Genomic DNA, 20,323 nt, shown 5'->3' with positions numbered 1-20,323 from the left:
ATGTATATATATGGGAAATCTTGAGAGAGAAGAGACTTTAAACTGTGATGGGAAATGGGAGTGATTCTGAATTATAAATAAAATTCTAAAAAAGGGAAAAGATAAGACTAAAATAAGAAGTTTCTGTTGTTACAAAGTTATTAACATTCAAGGACCTTAAACTGAAGCATTTTGAATTTCACAAGGCAAACAGTCTCAAATCTGCCTCTTTGTAAATAAGTATATGGATAGAAACCGGTTTATTTTATATTGTTAACACTCTGGAATGATTCTCATAATAGTTATTTATTGGAGTCTCAACCAAATATAGCATCAAATGCACAAAGCACAGGATTTATATATTATTATCTACCACTGCTATCCTCTGCTCCCTGAGACTTTTGGGTACAAGGTCAGCAGCTGATAAAAAAGCAGTCTGGAGATACTTAATATACAGCTACAGAAGTGGCTCGAAGAATAGGGTGACAGCACTGAAGGACGCTGGCTGTAGTGGAGTCTGCCTGACCTTGGTGCTCCTTGTGAGAGACAGAACGGGGCAATGACAGACTAAATGCATTATATCATCATGCAGGGCTTTTGTTAGACCAAAGGGCTGGGGCAGCAAGCAATTCTAATTTTAAAATCACACTGGAGGACCAACATAAAGTATTGCAGCCCGGCGGTGCTCACCACTAACACAGCACCTGGCAAGTGCAGGCTGGCAGACAGACACTGCAGCAGCTCTGCAGACTTTTGTGACATGCTTCTTTTGTTAGTGGTGTGGAGATGTCAATTTGTTTTTATATAATTAAACCAACACACGGAGATTGTAGTTCAGTACCCAAACCTAATTCCACATGTATCCTTTGAGCACAGACGGATATTTCAGGGATGAGACTACAGAAGGGTCACTCAAAGTCAGTGTGCTGCTGATCTGGGCTTTCCCTTCTGCTGCTGCAACTTTTGGCAGCATACAGTGACCAGCTAACATGCTCCTGTGTTTCTGTGTTACCAGCAAAAGCAGGACTGCAGGATCAGCCTCAAGCCTGTTGAGAATGAGTTTTCTAGTTCAGCACAGAAAGAGTTTTTGCTGGAAAGAATGCAGAGAGACCAGGGGGGCATTGATGAGTCTGTGCATATGCTAGTCAACATGAGATTCGAGGAAAGGAATTAATGCTTAGTCTGGTAGATAAAGTTCCTGTTCTAGAGAGATTTAAGAATTTGCACGAATTCCTGTTTTAGCAGTATCAGCCAGGAAGACATCTGTTAACCATGACATGATGTTTCCCTTCCCCCCACCCCTCAACATGAATTTTTTCTATCTCTTACTGTTTATATTATGGCAGAGATTGCAGACTCTCCTACAAAGACAACCCAAAATGAAACTATTTCTCCAGGGCAGACTAGACTTTAAATACAACTAATACAATTAATAGAAGCCATAGAATTTGTATTAGGAAAGTATTAAAGAATATTTTCAGAATTGTCCCCTGACAGGCAATTAGTGGGTATTACTTTTAGAAATGCAAGAGGGAAGTGTATGCTTTGTTAAGCCAGGGACTCCACTACAAAAAACAATCCAGAAAATCCAGAAAAACAACGATAAACCCCTCCACCATAAACCCCAAACAACAACAACAACAACAACAAAAGTAATTCTAAAAAAAATCAAGAAACCAAACCACAAAAACAGAACAAACCAAAAGCACTTCTGCCTCCCCAGAGCTATCTTCAAGGAGGAAGTTCACCTCCTCCTTGAAAACAACTGAGGACTTGCAGCTAACACTTCTCTCCAAGAGACAGGGCTAATTCAGCTCAGTAAAATTAAAAGACTATAAAGTCAATGTCAGTGATGATAAACTCAGGCTGCACAAAAATTGAGCACGGAAAGTGCTAGCTGCACATGTATCTGAGTAAACTCCAAGCCAGACCACACATTTTGTCTGTCTTATGCCTCAGGATAAAGCCTGCAGTGTTTACTGATGCAGCATTCACACAGAGCTTTCCCAACAGAGAAATCCTGCCCTGCAAAGCACAAGCCAGGCTCATGGGAGTAATATCAGTGCATGCAGCTCTATCCCACAGGCAGTGACGCAGCCCAGCATCCACTCCTCTTCCACACCTTCCCCCCATTAATTGCTCTGACATCCATAAAGGAGGGGTGAGGGGAATATCTACAGGCTTGCAGCTGTCAGGCATTAATGCTAAATCCTGGCCAAGTAACGAAACTTTAATTACAAGCTGCAGCTCTCCATGCACAACTCAAAGCTGGGCGCTATCAGAGCCGGTCTCGGCCGCTCCGGCACTCGCGAGAGGCGGCAATTCCAGCCACATTCCACCCAGCACCAGCGGCTGCTCCCAGCCTCTGTGGTCATCTGGCAGAGCTCTGGCACTGCTGCAGGGGCTGTGCATGGTCAGGAAAAGCCCACAGGTCTCTTGCTGGCCCCAGACTGCAATTTGCTTTAATTGCAGTGTGTGCTGATTTTTATATGGGGGGGTGGGGGGGGAAGAGAATGACTTGAAATTATAAGCCTATTATGCTCTTGCTCACACTGATTTGAACTGCAGGGAGAGGGGGAGGGAATGCCAGTGGAGTCAGGAAAGTCTAAAACAGATTGTGAGTAAAGTCTCCTACATAGCCAATATTCAGCTCTATGCACAAATCCTTGCCCAAACTGAAAAACCTCACTTAACCTGCAAGCTCCCAGGACACTCCAGCACTACTTTTTCTCCCTTCTCTTGGCTGAAAGAAGCACCAGCAACTTACAAAATCTTTCAGCTGAGCACTGAAGAACAACCATCAGCCCCTTAGTTTCTTGCAACTCCTGCACAGCATCACAGCTATGCTGCTTTGGCAAAACCCTGGTCAGGAGAGCTCCTGGCACCTGCCTGTGATATCCCTCAACAAAAGAAACAGAGCACTTAATGTCCTTCAACCCATTCTTAGATTAGTGCCTGCCTTCAGAAATGGAGATGGGAGTCCCACAAACCCGCAGGCAGTGCTTGAAGAAGTGATGTCTGGAAGGTAAATTCAGGAAAAAAACCACAACCGTCAAATAAGACATTATTTCAGACACAGCAGTAATTAACCCCTAGAGAAAATTAAAAAGCAGGGAGATCCCTGTCAATGCAAATATATTCTAAATAAACAATGACATTGATTCTAACAACTGTCCTTGAAGTCCATTTTTCACCTTTAGGGCATCTAGTCATACCCCTTGTCAAATCCCCAGGCAGCTGCTTTTTACAGCAGAAGTACAAATATAAGACTTTGAAATGCTGTGGTCTGCCAACATACAGAGAAGAACGGCACTGCATACCCACTCCTGGATGGAGAACTCCCTTGCAGGATGCCATCCTGGTTGCCCCATTTTGACTCATTTAACCATGTCCATAAGAACACCAAGTTAAAAAGGGATCAAAGGTGATTCTAGGGGACTTGTACTGCCTGGCAGACACTTGCAGCCTGAGGAAGGTCAGAAACACAGCCATGACTGTTAGTGCTGTGCTACCTTTGGATGTTTGCTACTTGAGGAAAGACAGTTCCCTGTCCATGACAGTAACCATATCAAAACCTGATAAATATTTTCCCACACAGATGTAGCTGCTACAAAAGGTTGTCACTTTGTAGGTTGGCAGCCAAAAAATAAGTCACCAACCCTTAAAGGAAAAAAAAGGCAGCAAGCAAGCAGAGGACATTCTGGACTTCCTATTTGAAAATCTAGAATAAATACAGCCTGAGAACTCAATTAAGTGGCAAATGTTCTGTCTGTGTGCAACACATGGAACATTCCTGCTAGCAAGGAGATAATCTTCAATCCATATCCACACAGAACTTATTTTGAAGAAGGAGCACCCAAGAGCCAAATTACCTCTGGGGTGGGGGGCAAATGAGAACATACAAAGGCTGTATCTTTACATACATTAGTAGTTTCTTAAATAATGTATTCTGTTCCAAACTAAACAAGGCCATGGACACCACTTTAGACCTCAGTGTTTCAAATCCTATCATATCTGTATATAGATAAGAGTAGTAGGTCACCACTTTGGGGAAAAAAAAATCTTTTCCCTACTTCCTACTATTACTCTGGATGTATAATCAGACAGATACATGTTCAAATGTGTATGACTGCATTGCATCTTGGAACAGTCCTGCCAAAATTATCTACAGATTTTGAGCAATCAAAAAAATAGGCTACAGAAGTCTCTCACCACAGAAAACATTTAGTCAGATCACAGACCATGGAACAGTTATGTGTCTGTATTGTTAAGGGTTTGGATATAGTGAGAAATAAACAGACTCTGCTCATAATTGCTGCAATTAAAGGAAGGACTACCCCATGATGAAATAAATACCTGGGAAACAAAGCTGTTCAGAGGAGTGAATGATTAGCATCAAAACACAGTGTAGCTTCATGACTCCAGAAAAACCCCAATGGGCATCCTGCTATTTTGTAATAGGTGCCAGTTTGAGGAAGTATAAATTTTCCTATGAATGCCAGAGAATGAGTGCATTGTTTGAACAAGCCTTTCATCTAAAACATTTATGAAACACAGTGGTAATAAAAGTGTTTGCTTTTGTAATACCTCCACAAGTTTGTTGTAACATGTCTTGAGAAGTAACTGTCATTTAGAACAAAGCATTCCGAACAGCTCTTATTAGTAGATTAAAAACAATAAGAGTCTTCTTAAAATACAGCCAAACAAAACCTCAACCTTCAGGATTTTGTTACTGGAATTTCTCTGTCCTACAGAATATCACTTACCATATATGAAGGAAATATTAAAACCCGCTTATGTTTGCCACATGGCCACTGGGGATCATCTAAAAGATTTGGGTCGTATTCAACAAAGTCTCCCAGGTCGCTACCTACAAGAGAACAGTTTAGTTTTTTAATTCTGAAAGGATTTCCTTACATCAAGAAATCTCTGGACTTAACAGAAGTGGCAAATGAGTTCACAGATAATGCACGATATTATCTCCATTCAGGATTTTTTTAAAGAGATGGAAAATTACTCTAAGTCTTGACAACTCTTAAGTATTACTATATCGACCTGATTTGCCAAGATATAGAGGACCTAGAGCTTAAGAATTACCTGGTAAATGTGAATTTAGGGCTGAGAGAACTGCAGAATTATATAAAGCTCCACAACTAGTTTTATTCCTGGCAACAAGTTTTCATCTGTTCAAGCAGATGTTTTGATTTGTTTCATTTATCACGCCAAAATATTTTAAGCATATAGTGCTTTGGCTTATGTTTTGTGTCCGGTTTTGTAAACACAGCCCTTTCCAGCCTAACAAAGGTCACAAGTGGAATTTACACCTTCAGCTTATGACTACTGTGTTGCCACTGTAAATTTTCCATAGCAAAGGAATGTAAGGACAAGCCTGATACAGGAGGAACAAACAATGCTGATGACAGGAGGAGGCACGCTGGCTGCCATCGGGGCTGTCAATACAACCAACGTGCTTGTTTATTTGACTTCCATCCTCCACAGGCAAGCTTTCTAAGCAAACATGGAATAAGCTGTGCTTCACTCACAACAGAAGACTGTGTTTTATTTAATTTAAGCTAATGGGGGGGACTAAAACACATGTCAGTCCTTTGCAATAACTGCCTACCATCAGGGTATCCAAGGATATTAAAACGAGCTACTTGAGAAGTTACCTGCATCAATGCTCCCCTGGGTGCTGTTAGCTCTTCCCAAAGAAAGGCTACGATGGCTTGCATTGCGAAATTGGGAGAAAGATGAGGTGGAATCTATCGTGTTCCTCCGAGTTCCCAGAGCATTGGTGGGAAATAGGAACTGTGTATAAGAAACCGTCTATAAAAAAAATCAGAATGGACAGACAGTTACTTTCAGCCCAGCTTGGATCCAGTGGGATGCCTTTGGTGCATTCCATCTGGAAGCAAGAGAAGCCAAATTAATGGAGGATTTTCTAGGTTTAGTAGTTAGGCACCGATGAATAAAAACCAGTCACCTACATTTGCTTCACTGCAGTCAGTTTATCCATGCAAAAAATGCTTTTGCAAAGGCACTTATTCTTCAGCAAAACAAACACACATATACACACACAAGCTCTAATACACTGGATTTACAAAATCCTACTCAAGGGTCAGATTTAAAAATATATCTGTTTGGTCAGGTTTTTTCCATTGGACCTTCTCTGTAGCACATTTCAGCAGCTTCTTTACTGAACTAGCATCATCTATATGGGTCCCTCAGCACACAGCTCCCAGAGGCAAATCACTTAAACATTGCTAAACTGAAGCACTTTCTCTGCTATTTTTCTTTCTCAGGACTTTGTCTGGCAGAGTCTTATTGATGTAATAAGTGAGCTCCAATACACAGCAATGGTTGTGGGAGATCATTTACTACCCACTCCCCCCCTCCAGTGTGGACTAAGTGTGAATGAGTAACTTGTGACAAAACTATTTTTAGAGTGCCCCGATTCTCTGCTTGTACCCCTGGCCAAGAAAAAGCCATGCCTTGCTTCTTGTTGGCTCATTTTCCAACAATAATATTGCATTGAAGAAAAAAAAAACGAGTTTGAGACTCTAGACTGGTTTACGAGGAGGTCAGAACAGGTATCAAATAAAACATGTGAGCTTTCATTATTTATAAGCAGACAGATTGTCCTCAGGAATTTACAGCCTGAGGTCTGGCCTGACACCTGGTTAGGTGAGCACAACACGTGTAGCAGCATTGACCCAGGGCCTTTAAATCCATGTATGACAGCAGACTGAGTAAAACTGAACTGCAGAAAGTAAATCAGGCTTTCAGGAAGAAATGTTTTCTTCTATGATTGAAACTGCCTCTACTCTACATATTTCTTTAAAATCAATGACTTTCCTAAAGATTCATATTTTCTTATTCAAGTAAAGGAGCTCCTGGATTTTGAAAGACTCATCAGATTTGTGCCACTGTCTTCCTGCTCTCTGGAAAAATATTAAGCAAAACGTTATTAAATACAATTGAAAGCAAACAATTACAGGTACAACTCTCACCAGAAATTATTCTCAACCTCCTCACAATATACCCTGCAGTGATACCTCCTGCTAGAGTCAGGGGAAGGCTGTGTAATTCTGTAATGCTTTACACACTCAGATATTGCCAGAGGCAAATTTCTGCAAGGATAGAGAGTTGTCTGTGTTGACAGCTTGGGCAGTCCTCCTGAATTTCTGCTAAGCTTATTTACAGTTGCACATACTGTGCTTTAACTACTGTGTTACACTGCATGTTATATTTGCACTTGTTATTAGTTAAGCCATTTTTTCCCCTTGTAACATAAAATCTAAGGGAGTAGGAACTGAAGCATCCCCACCTTCCCATCTGCTCCGAGCTCCACACCTTCAAGACCAATTATCTCTTTCAGACACACTCCAGTAGAATGGCACTGGCGTCCACCATCCAGCTTCATATCCCTGGGAAGCAGAAAGAAGAGCAGAAGCAGCTCTTAATACACATGCCTTGTTCACTTTCCACCACCAAATGCTGAAATAAGGTGCAGCATCAGTTCAGACATGCCAATGCAAAGCACAGACCAGACAACCTTTCCTATGGGAAACACGTGTGTTGTCTAAAACACTTCACAGAGAAAACCCCCACTTTGTTCAGGGTTGCAGCTCATACCCCTATAAGTGCAGGGTTAGGTTCCCCATCGCTGGGTACCTCTGACAGAATCTGGCACTGGGACGGAACTGGAAGTCATTCACCCTTCAGGTGAGATACAACACTCCAGCCTGAACACTTGACTGCCATGTGTCCAGCAGGAATACACGTTCCCAGAGCACATACCCACATTCTCCCAAGTGAAACAGAGATAATTTCCTGTGGAAGATTCCAGAAAGGATTCCTGCTCTTCTGAGAACACGGGAGAGTGGCCAAAGCCTAGTGACCCTTCTGCTGCAGGCTGACAGGAGAAAGCCAGTTTTCCATGACCCTGGTATGGAAACTTGGGGATCTTTAGAAGGATTGACCCACCTGGCATCTTCCATTTGGAGATAAATGAGATGCCTGAGACAAGCAGGCTGTATCTCATGCTTTAGCCTCATGATCAAAACGTGAGCAGAAGTAAAAAAGACTAGGAGCAAAACTGAGCTTCACAAATGACGGCTGTATAAAACTCTGCAACATTTATCTTGCAATATTTTCCTGGCTGCTGGGGTCCAAGTGTATGCTCAAAACACCATGTGGGAGAGATGCTGACATGGAGCCCAGGAGTCACCCAGCTGTAGGCTGGGCTATCTCCTGCTGTGACACACAATACACCCTGTTTCCTTGTCTTTCCTCTCCAACCTATCACACAATTTATTTCTCTGAAACATGGCTATCCTGAGCCCCCCAGTAAATCCTGTACCTCACTGCTGGAAAAATCCAACACATCTATCTTCTGGAAAACATACTTCAGTGACAAAGGAAAAGACTATATCAAGTTTCTAATCCCAACAAAGTCCTCTTAGTTTCTTGACTGGAGTTCACTTAGCACAGTGTCATATTATCATTCTTGTTTCCTGATATCATGTTACTGAGGGGTTGGACTAATAATTTTGTAAAAATAACTCTCTGTCAGAAGCATGGTATTAGCCTCTCTGCCCCTGCGCAGAAAGTGCTTAAGGGAACTACTCCTCACAGAGATAAATGCCAAATTGTAACTATTTCAGCAGGTCTTATCTATGAAACAAACACACAACCTGAGGAAGCCCCTGAACCCCAAAATGAAAACAAATATCTGAACTACCTGAAATCAGAACAGTGAAGTTTCTTTCCATTCAAGGCCTTACAGACACAGAGCAAGAAATAATACTGTGAACAACTCTGAGAACACATCACGGAGAAAATTTTCCATGTAATTAACAGACATGGATAGATAACTCTGCCATTCATCAAATGGAAATCCATCACCCTTTGAAGAGTCAGTGGCTTCAAAAAATAAAAATCACCTCTGAGGACTGGAAAGAAATCAGTGCTTTTGAAGCAGGGAGCAGGGTGAGCTGGCAAGTCTGAGCACACAGAGGAACGATTCCTGGACATTAGCTGAAGATCCATGGATACTAATGCCTCCATTTCCCCCTCTTTCTGGTGTTTCTAAAGAAGATTCTCCTTTCAGGACCCTGTGAACAACACTGCAGTAATTCTCCCTGTTTTGTAAAAGCTACTTGGGGTGTTCCCCTACTCCACTTATGCTCTGTATTTCTAGAGAGTATATGACTGTTTGTGTTGTAAAATGGAGTAATAAAGTGTTACTGTTTGGAGAGAAATCTGTCCATAAAACAGAGAATTAAACTCCCTCTCTTGAGGAAAATCTTTGCTGAACAATGTGCAGTTTCTTATGAGCATAAAAATGGAAAGGCTCATCTTGGCTTATACACGTCTTTCTTGTAAAAGACCTTGGTTAACACCTCATAAGGAATTCCTATGCAACTTTACTGTATCCTTCTTGAGTTCCCTATCAGTATGATAAACAGCAAGCTAATAAATTTTTTTGCCTGATGAGCCTTTATTTTTTCCCTCACTCCTATCAAAGACGAAGAGCCCAAGAAGGTCTTGGCAAAGCTCTTGCTGGGGGAGCAGCCCAAAGGCTGCCAGCCCACTGCTGGGGGAGGGCCCAGCCAGCACAGCTGCTTCCTCCACACAGCCCCAACACCCCAAGAATAACTAGGAAAAATCTGGGGGATGCTTTCCCTTAGGCCTCTCCAAATGGCTGAGTCACGCCTGCGGAAGGATTAGGATGGTTGTCTGGGGACAGTCAATGCACCAGTGTGACCATCCACTGCCACCAGGTTTTTTAGGACATATCCTTACATGGTACAAGAGTCAAGGGCCCCCACAAAGCAGGAGCATACAGAGGACAGGTACTTCACAGAAAAAAACAAATCAAGCCTTCACTATGTTTTAAGTTTTTGAAATTACCAATGGGACTGAGGAACTGCACAAACCACTATCCAGTAGTAAATGGGGCTTAGAAAATGTAGAGAAAGAGCAACAGTCCTTGCCAAAGAGGGATTTAAGTAAAGAAAACTTCTTTCCTCCTCTTCCTCAGTTTTGATTTTCCCGCTTTATTTCCAAAAGTGCTTTTTAAGAGACTTAAAGGAATTCAAGTAGACACCCAAAACCAAAAATAAATCATGGGAACTTAATTTTACTACCTTCACTTTGTTTGAGAAGGGAAAGCTCGAGAAAATGAGAATATCAGGGATAACATTTCCTTAGGAGGCAAAAAACTAGATCCCAGTTTCTGACAAAGTTTGGGGAGTTACCCTGATTTACATCAATGTCAAGCTCTAGATATTCTATTAATGGATACCATTTCGGGAAGATTCAACAGCATTAGAAATGACCCACAAAACTAAACATATTGTCTCAGTCATCCACAACTGCAGAGTGTTGAGGAATACATGGGGTCCAATCAGCCAGGCTCACAAGCTGAAGACTGAAATGCAGAGCTCCAGGTAGGAGCCTGAGAAGAGAGGCCATGAACTGCCAGCCTTTGGGATAACAGAGGACATGATGGTGGGTGACACCAGCCAGGTGAATGGACAGGGGGAACACAGAAGAGCTGGGAATTGTGGCCTTTTGGGTGACAAAGGAGATGAAAACCAGTGAGCCAGGAGGTGGATGGACACAGAGAGGGGGGCAGGAGCCAAAGACTTGGGAGGAAGATGAGATTTCTGGAGACTGTGAGGGTATAAAAGCCATGGGGGTCCTTGGTGAGGATCCTCAGAGGCAACAGCTCAGGCTGTTTCTGTGTCACTGCACTGTGAAAAAATGGGTTTGTGGAACAGACATCTGAGAATTTGCCATGGGAAACCTGGGGTTGAACCAGTGAGGAAACCTGGTCTGTGTGAGTGGGGTGTGTGAGGAGTCAAGTAGGGACCCATTGGGTCACTGGAGCCACCCACCAGACAGTGGCTTCAATAACAGCAGTGAAAGTCTCTGGCACTGGAATGTGACCAGCAGCCTCTTGAGTAGTCAGACTGGTAGTCCTTAGCAAGAAAAAAAACCAGAAAGTTTCTCCATCTAACAGAGTTCACAGATTTTCTTGGAACCATACCAGGTGACATGGGATCCCAGATTTGTTGTCAGATGGTGAAAAGTTTTACTGAGCAGATAGATAAGGATCAAATCAAGCAATCTCATCATGTCTTTTATTAGCCAGGCCAGGATTAACAGAGTATAAATTGGATGCTGTTACCTTCGGAAGTATAACACTTCTTTAACGAACCAAATGTTACGCTTTGACATGATCTACAAAGTCCCATGCAACACTCCTGCTGGGCACTTGCTCTTTAAATGACAGTAACAGTTGAGCACTCCAACCTGTGAATAATTTAGGAGTCCATGAAATATTAAACAGACTTCTAGATACATGAAAGAGCCTTCTGCTTATTGCAAAAAGGAATCTGATAATTGTTGTTTAGAGATGTCAGCCTTCTTTGCCTGTATTTTATGCTTAGCTATTCCCCCCCATTGCTAAGATTTATTCTAAAAGCAAAAGAGGTTCACGAGACATCAAGAAAAGATGGCGTTCTCATCTGTCAGTGTAAATAATTTCTACTTATCCTTTCTGTTTATAGAGACAAGGACAATGACAGCTCTGGAAAAGATGCACTGCCAGTCAGACCAGTAGCGGATCTCCCGCTGCCTGAGACTGTCTGCTATAATTGATCAAGAGGTTTCAGATCCTAATGCCATTAGTGTTGCCAGAACAACTCCAGCTGCAATTTACAGGGAGAAGGAGCAAAAAAATTCCTGTAAAGATGGCTCTAATGGGCCAGCCTCCTTTTTCTCTCTCCAAAGATATTTAGCTGTCAGCATGCCAGCTCTTTTCCTGATGTTTTGCCCAACACAGAGTCGAAGTCCAAAATTTAAACTTACTAGCTTTTGGAGATTTATTGGTCAATTTTGATCTAAGGGAACAGGCAACTCACAAGAATGAGCAATGGTGGGTCTATAAATTCATACATGAGATGATTAGTTTTGAAATGTCCTGTTGTGAGAAAAAAAGCTTCTGATTTATGTGTCTTTCTGTAAAGCTAATGTGTGCTTGGTTTCATTTTTTGTTCAATTTGTGAGAAGCAGGGAAAATGGCAACGGTAAAGAAATGCAGGGGTATTCAGTTTCCCTGTTACAAGTGAAAACCAGATAGTTGTTCTTCTCCAGGCCTACAGAATGATAAATGCTCAGGAAAAGCACTCAAGACTGATGACTTAATCAAAGCTGCCTTGCATACAAAATCTGTTGGGGAAGAACAGCGAGGAATTTGGTAACAAATCTGAAGGATATAACAGAGTATCCTGCCTTGCTGTCTGCTTATTGCTACTATCCATATGGCAGTTTAGATGCTCTCATTTCTCCTGTAAATATTGCCCTGTTTTCCACACTCACTAACCTGCCAAGTAACTGATGGCAGCAAGAAAACCACACAAGTCCTTCTTTTCACCTCATTTTGCATATGACTTTCATACTCAGTTTAAACACTAAATATGAACAAAGATTGCAGAGTTTAGGTAAAGAAGGCTGTTGGGAATGCCAGGTCTGTGGACTAATCAATCATTTTGATTAGATAGTATTTGGGGTGATGGCATTGAAAACCTCTTGCTCCTGGCATCATTGAACATATTATTGTTCTGGCCAGTATTTAGTTAAATTCAAAGTTAAATTCAGCAGTGAGTTATCTTTAGAAACTGGATGAAGCTGGTTAGCAGCATTTCTGAGAAGGACAGAATTCTTTTTATCTAGTGATTTGCTGCTTTACTTCAGAAGAATGGTCTGCTCCCTGGGCTTCAATCCATTTGATTACTCATACTGCATTATTTCCTTTAGCTGGAGGCAAGTTTCATCAGATGAATACCTGTATTTTTGTCAAGACAGCAATATTCAGCAGCTATGCCTGCTGCAGGTAACTTTCTAACCACTTAATGAATTCAATTCCATGAAGAATAAAAGATGAGGTGAAGTGGCCACCTTTATAAGGCTGTGCATCATCTGATGCTCAGAGTTTTTTGTCCTCTGGCTCATCACCTCCAGTCCTGCTGTCAGTCAGTCACTGTGAGCCCAGGCCTGAGTGCTCCATGTAAGACTAACCAGGCTACAGTGCTGCATTTATGTCCTACTGCCAGCTCTCCTCCTCCTCCAGGTCCTCTAGATTCATCTTCTGGACAGGATTGTACAGGAACTTGGAAGCTCTTAAAAGGGTTCTTACAACATTACAAAAAATATCATCAGAATAGGTACGATTTAATCTGTGGATGCCATTGATACAAACAAGCCTAAAAAGTGCCTTTTCCAAAACATGTTTTTAAATCACGAAGCATAATGGTGTGTGCAAAGATAAAAAACAAAGCACACATCAGAACTGTAAACCCCACTAACTGCAATACCTTTTATTCTTGGGGTGAAAAACAACATAGTGCCTTCTTTCTCCTTTATAACACCTCTAACAGTGACAGACAAATACTGCCATTGTCCTTTTTTGAAACTGTTTAGACTATACTGATGAGGACTGGATTGCTCTCACTTGGCTGCAGGCACATGCAGACCATTTTTGCAGGCCACCACATTCTGCTGGCCACGTGCAGCACATCGACAACATCTGTGGGCACTGCCAGAGTTGTACCATCCCCTTGGAAGCTGATGGAGAGGCGGCGCCTAGAGAAGCTTCAAGAACAGGCAAGCAATGGAGAACAGGCTCCCTTCTCCCCTGCCCAGGATATCTGCTTTTTCCAGGGTAGGCAGAGCTGAACCTGGTTCTTCTCCATCCTGGCTGAGGCCACATGGTGGGTCCACAGAGCGCCCTTGCACGCACCATGCTGGGGAGTGGAGTGGGCAGAAACCTTCAGGAACATTCCAGGCGAGTCTGGCTGTAACAGCTCCTCTTCAGGGACTCGAGTCTCCAGAGCATGACCTGCCTAATGGCTAAAAGGATAATATCTGCTTGTGTCTGATCCCTGTCTCCACTCTCAAAGGGCTGAAATCCAATTCACCTCAAACCATCTGGAGCCCATCTCCAAACGAATAATTCCTTCAAGTCTTATTTAATCCATCTGCAAGTGGCTTCACTCTTTGGTTTTCCATGACACAAATCCCCTCTGAAGGCCCAGAGGGGGTCAGCATGTGGGTGTGCATGCCTGTGCTGAGGGTGTGTGTGGTAGGACAGCTACTTGCTGCTGACCTGAGGCACCTTCCCCTTGTCCTGGAACTGGAACAGTATCAAGGCTCAACTCCATTTGCTGTGACTTCCAAAGTGGTGACCAACCTCTGACAGAGGAGGTCTGTGCCACAGCAGCTCAGGGGATGGGCAAGGCGCACCTCTGATAAAAATGGGAGATCAACACCTCCAATTTTCTGCCCATCTACAGAACTAGATGGGGATTAATGCTTATCTGTGGCAAGGAAGATATGTAGTGGATACCAAGGCAGTTTCAACACTGTTTATGAAGTAGATCTTTTATCTTTTGGAATATTATATTTAAAGAAGAAAGAGCAACCCTTTATCTATTAAGGTTTTCAATGTATTGAAAAATGGGAGACAACTGCACAACTCAAACCTGCAGTACCAGCACTTGCCTCTAACCTGTGCATCACACAACGACTTTGTATGTTATAAAGCCAGACATTCAGACAATCTTTCTCTGTGTCTGCTAAATTAAGAGCTGAGCCAATACATAGTAACACTGTTACAAGTGTTTTCACACCACCACATCACACCACCTTAGCTACCACTGCCTAGGGTCTGATGACTTTGGGCTGTAACATCAAGAGATACTGTGGGGCAAGGGATGCCAGCAGGCAAGATGCTCAGCACCTCCTTCAGCTCCTGACTTGCAGTGAAGCTTTCTTTACGTTGTTTTCACCTGGCGATATCTGCTCTCACACTTGCTCTGCTGGTCTAGATAGTGGAAGAAAAGTAAGCTTTTAGGAAACTTATTCCATCCCTCCATGTACATACATCTACAGCCCTCTCCCCAGACCTCCATTTGTATTGGTACAATCACTTAAAAACATGGTTTGGAGGTTTTTGGAGAGGATTCTTGCTGTTGTAGTTTGACCTCTGCATGGAGGGCAGGCAAGTGAGGGTCACAGTCTAGAACCTACTTCTTGCAACTCATTGGTGAGGGGTGATGCTGCCCCATCCACACAAGACAGGTACATAGAGTTGTGACTTCAAAAAGTGCCTTTTATCACTTTTTCATAATGCATCTGTTCCTGCAGACTGTATCTACCAGCATTGGTAGAGTACAGCTCTTCTGCACAGCCTCAAGTACAACATGGGCTGGCAGCCTCCACAGAACAGCTGTGCCTGGAGATTTCCTCAGTGGCAACAGTGCCTGAGAGCCAGAGAAGCAGCAGCAGCTCCACTATGTGCTCCTCTCATAAGGAATAAGGAACAGTTCCTCCTGCCTGCTCCCTCTCCTGCTGGGGGGCTTTCTCCAGTTCAAATTTTGGATGTGTCTATGGCTCTCTGCAATGATCTGTTTCTATTCATTAACTTACCCAGTGATATTTGCAGAACACAAACCAGCTGGGACATCTTGCCAGGGGACAGACATCAGCAATCCAGGGATTCAGAGAAAGCAAAGCTAAAAGATGCTGTCATTACAGTACTTCATGAGAGTATCCAGTGTCTCTCCACCTGCCTACTTCACATCCTAAATGTGCAAGTAAGCAATCACTGTGCAGCCTGAACAGAGTGGCTACAGTTTATGCTATACTGCCTCATCTGTTCTTTGCACCAGCTGTTCCTGGAAGGAGGTGCCACTGAATTGTTTCTCTCTTCCTCTGATGCTGTGGAAGAAAGACACAGGGTACTTTTTAAAATCTTGGCTTTTTAGCCAAGGAACAGGGTCGGATTGTTGCGTACTGGCACTTGCTATCTTCTCATCCCATGCCCTTCTTGCTGTGCAAGCACAGTACAAGACATGACATGCTGAAATAATATTTAGTTTTGCAGCTGGGCTCATTACTGCTGTAATTTAGAAGGTATAACCAGTCATCAGAATTTCAAAATATGTTCAATTTTCAATAAAGAGGCAATTTCCACAGAATGATGACCATAAAAGAATGACAGTGTACTCAAGAACAAAGAACAAATCTCCTAGTCTGTCAAGATTTTGCCTGATGTGTCATCACAGTTTAATTAAGGGAAAAAAATTTACTGTAGGAGAGAGCAGACAGAGTCAACCCTCTGACAAAGGTGCTTCCTTTCCTTTGTGCATTAAAAATAATCTCCCTTTGTTTTGAATTACTGGTGCACAAGGAGATTGTGACAAATCATTCTCCAAAATTAAATAGATGGCTGGAAAGTATGAGCAAAATTTGTCTTTCATAAAGTGGATAGATTTGACTGTAGATGGTTTGTGGATCTTTCAAAGCCCCCTCAGTGTATCAACTATTTCCCATGCATTTTGTGCTCTGCAGTCAGTGAGTCAACCACAAGGACTTCTCAGGTCTCTGGCAAGTGGGCATGGTGGCCATGCTTTTCCCCCCTGTCCCAGGGTCACAGAGCTGCTGCCCACCAGCACTGCCAATCCCAGCCTTGCACTGCCCCTCTAAAGGCACCCAGCTGGCTATCACAGCCTGCCAGGCCACGTCTTCCAGCCAAAGCCAGTTTCTTCCACTTCCGTGGTTTCAGTGGAAGAGCTAAAGGCTTTCTCAGTCTTTAGAGAACTTCTTCATTCCAAAGGAACTTTTCTCTCAGAGTTGCAGTGTCTCAGCATGTCAGGGGATGTGAGGCAACTGCTATGAACCTGTATAACATTATGGCCAAAATAACATTTTCACTGACTGAGGGATCTGACCAGTGACTAAAAATATTAAATCAAAACATATCCTGTTTAAATCCAAGTATTTCTCTATAGTTCTAGAAATCTAGATACAGTAGCACTATGTTTGCATGGGAGAAAGAGAAAGCCAAGACAGCTTATACAATTGCAGTTGTGCTGTCTAGAGTATTTGTTTTGTCAACGATGAGTGAAGCCAGAAGAAACAATAAAAAAGTGCATTTTTTCAAGAACATTGATTTCATGGGGGTAGTCTTCTCCAGCTTCATAATCAAAGATACCACAACACATATATAAATAAAGTGGTGACTGAGAGCTGTAGTTTTAACCTGTTAATGGTCCACAAAGCAAATATACCTAAAAGCATTTATCTCTTCTCAGAGCAGACATGTAAAAGCATTAGCCTCCATCATGCTGTTGTCTGTTATCAGGTCTACATGCAGGCCCAGAAAGACTATGCAGTACACGTATAAATATACATACCCGACTTGGGTACAGTCTCGATATGGCAGCACTGAAAATATGCTACAGAAGGATCTTCTGCTGCTGATAAGGACTATTCTAAAATATAAAAGAAAATAAAAGAAATCAAAGACTAAAATTTAAAAATCCCACCACAACAAGCAAAGCAATAGACGTTACCATTGAGGAATTTGCAATCATAAAACTTCCATAATGGGTGATTTCTCCATCCTCTTTTACATCTCACAGATATTGAGCCACAGAGTCTTTACAGAAGTGCTGAAGCCTGTGCTGCAGCAAATGAGCAGTGAATGAGTAGCAGAGCCCCCTCTACAGGCTCTCTAGGAAGACTATCTTGAATATGTGACTTGGAATCCAGGACAGATACTTTCCTCGTGAAAGAAGTCCATCCACAGAGGCACAGGACCATTCTGTCAACACACTACAATGGCTGAAACTCAACAGACAAACCCAGCAGCAACCCAGGTGATACACACCAACAATGATACACAGTCTGGCTGCTGGTTGTGACCTTTCTCTGCTAAACAAAAGGACTCCCTTGATTGTCCTCTCCTTGTTCCTGAAATAGGCTTCATCCATCAATCAGGCTAGGTTTGCTATTTTCCTAAGCTTTCAGATCCTTTCACTGTTTTCAAGCTTCCTCCTTGAGTCTTCTCCAGTTTTGCACCTTTCTCAGTCTCCAGGCACTATCCTTGACTTCAGAAGTTGCGCATCTCCCAGTCTTACCTTTAAGATCAGTGTCTAGCCATGACACTCCGCCAGCCTCTGTGCTCAATAATCACATTAGCCCTCTTGGTTATGATGTTGCATTGACAGGCGTAACCGATCCCACAGGTCCCTGCCACATCTGTCTCAGTCACTGTCAGGGCTGCATCCCTCCTCCTCCTCTAAGCATGGCTTGCCTTTGCTCCTCATAGGCAGTTAGCCAAGATTTGGCTACATGAAATCATACATCATCTGCCTGCAGAGAGCTTATCTCAGAATCCAGGACATTCTTAAAGCAAATGCCTTGTATTTCTAACCAGTCTCCAAATCTCTGCAACATCTGCAAAGTCACTGTGCAATACTGTCCTGGTTTTGGCTCAGATACAGCTCATTTCCTTTAAATCAAATAGGTTGAAGCAACCTGTCTGTTACACAGCCACACTGTTGCCTTCAGCCATCAGGCTCTGACATATTAAGCAACATCAAAAACCACCTTGAAGTCAAGACCAACCTCCCATAAAACAGTAGAATGCCAGCAGCTAAGTTAAAGTTTTGGGAGATGCAGACTTGTAAGAACCTAAGAGAAGCTTGGTCAAGAAGTAAGGTATAAAATGCCAATAAGTAACTGCTTACAAATATACCCTTTTTCCTTATTACCTTCAGAACACTGAGAATTGTACCATTGTACAACTGACCCCTCTTCCCTCTAAAGCTGGCTAACAGGCTGCACCATGTCAAATTCCTCTAAAACAGTGACAGCAATTTGTGATGTTTCCTGACCTGATTAGTGTTAGAATTTATTGATATTTAACCTTTCTAAAAATCTCCAGTTGTGGTGAAAATGCTAGGACCTACCACTATGTTGGCTGTCAGGGCTATTTTACTTCCTTACTCTGCTCTCCAACATTGACTTTTCTGACATTGTGTCCTACAGACCTGTATGAGAGGATTTAACCTGAATTTTTCATCCTTTGTCCTGCACTGGTCAAAGCTATACAACAAACCTCAGCAAGCTCCTTTGCTCTTTGGTGTCTGAAAACCAGCACATGCACCTACGAATCTTATACAGTTACACTGTTATTAGAACACTGTTTCCTTAAGGGACCAGCTTAGTCATCGTTCTTGGAAAAGGTTTAGCTCCCCAAGAGAGCTGCTGCACATAATCCTTGGAAAAATGCAGAATGATCAATTTTCCTTCTCCTGGATTACTCCGTTATAGCAATCCTATTTTCTTCCTTAAAAGCCCGCTTGAAAGCAAAGAGGGATTTACCCTTTAATGAAGAAGGGTTTCTAATAATAAACACGCATACAGCTTTAGGAAGTTCTCCTGCAGCAGATGAAGCACAATTTCACTGCTGTCTGAATGCTGTAACACTCCTTACCTAAGGGAAATGTCTCAGATCCTATAAGACGGTCTCACGGTGTGGCAGTGAGTTACAGAGCAGGGAGGAATAATTTTTCCCATCTGAGAACAGCAATCCACAAGCAAAAAAACCCTGGCATATGATTAATTTTGTGCTTGCCACTGCTTACTGCTGAATGGCTGCTACTCACAACAGCTTGCTTGTTCACTGGAAGCCTTGTTTGCTGATGTATGAAACTTGGCACAGGCTTCGAGGCTGACATCAGAAAGCATCTTTGAATTCGGAAAACCACAGTACCCACTAAGCATATTATCCCCCTCCCTCTGGTTGCTTCTGGAAATACAGCTCTTCCACCAACGCCCTGCACCTCCCTAAAAATACCACTCAACTCTTAATACTCAAAAGAAAAACAAACTGGTGCTTCCATGTCCACAAGCAAAGACAACAGTAGGAAGTTACCACAGAACTGTGTGTATCAGAAGAAATCAGACAAGAAAGGAAATAAAAAGCACCAGCCCAGCCTTTATTTTTTTCAGATTTCTTTCCCTTGGGACCCAAGTACTGCCTCTTTTTCCATAAACCAGCAGACCCTCTTCACACAAAGATCTCCCAGGCAGAACACGAGAGGAGCCCACAGCCTTCACTGCCAGGATGCCACAAAACCTCATCTGCAAAGCTGCTGAGGGAGAGTGATGCAAAACAGCTTTAGGAGCTGGACTGGAAAAGAAGCAGGGAAAACAGTGGTCAGATACTCATCATGGAGGGATTTAAAATGGCATTTTATGTATAGGTCTGATGACATGCATGGAGGCAAAAAAAATCCTGAAGGCCTGCAATGGTGGGGCAGAAAGTCCAAAAAGTTGCCACAAAGTATACTTTGGAAAAGAAGTTGTGGTGGAAAGTCCATTGCTGTTCAAGAAAATCAAATTATTGCCTATATGAGAAAAGTATTTTCCTGGCTTTCAACTCTTCAGCAAAGGGCATCTATGATCCTGCACACTTCTGAAG

General features: G+C 42.6%; 1 protein-coding gene across 1 annotated transcript in view; it reads right to left on the bottom strand.

Annotated features, from left to right (window-relative positions):
* The window catches only part of CABLES1 (Cdk5 and Abl enzyme substrate 1), a gene marked incomplete at its 5' end in the record, with an annotated part of 70,883 nt that overhangs the window by 10,710 nt on the left and 39,850 nt on the right, over window positions 1-20,323 (bottom strand). Inside the window, 4 exons of the mRNA XM_083866903.1 lie at window positions 4,746-4,849; window positions 5,649-5,805; window positions 7,307-7,406; window positions 17,247-17,324. Coding sequence (XP_083723029.1) covers window positions 4,746-4,849; window positions 5,649-5,805; window positions 7,307-7,406; window positions 17,247-17,324 — 439 coding nt within the window. The remainder of the gene's footprint in view (window positions 1-4,745; window positions 4,850-5,648; window positions 5,806-7,306; window positions 7,407-17,246; window positions 17,325-20,323) is intronic.

The sequence above is a fragment of the Zosterops lateralis genome, assembly GCF_965231275.1.
Source record: "Zosterops lateralis genome assembly, chromosome: 1".
Taxonomy (NCBI): domain Eukaryota; kingdom Metazoa; phylum Chordata; class Aves; order Passeriformes; family Zosteropidae; genus Zosterops; species Zosterops lateralis.
The sequence above is the reverse complement of the archived record's forward strand: the minus strand, read 5'-3'. Positions and strand labels throughout refer to the sequence as shown.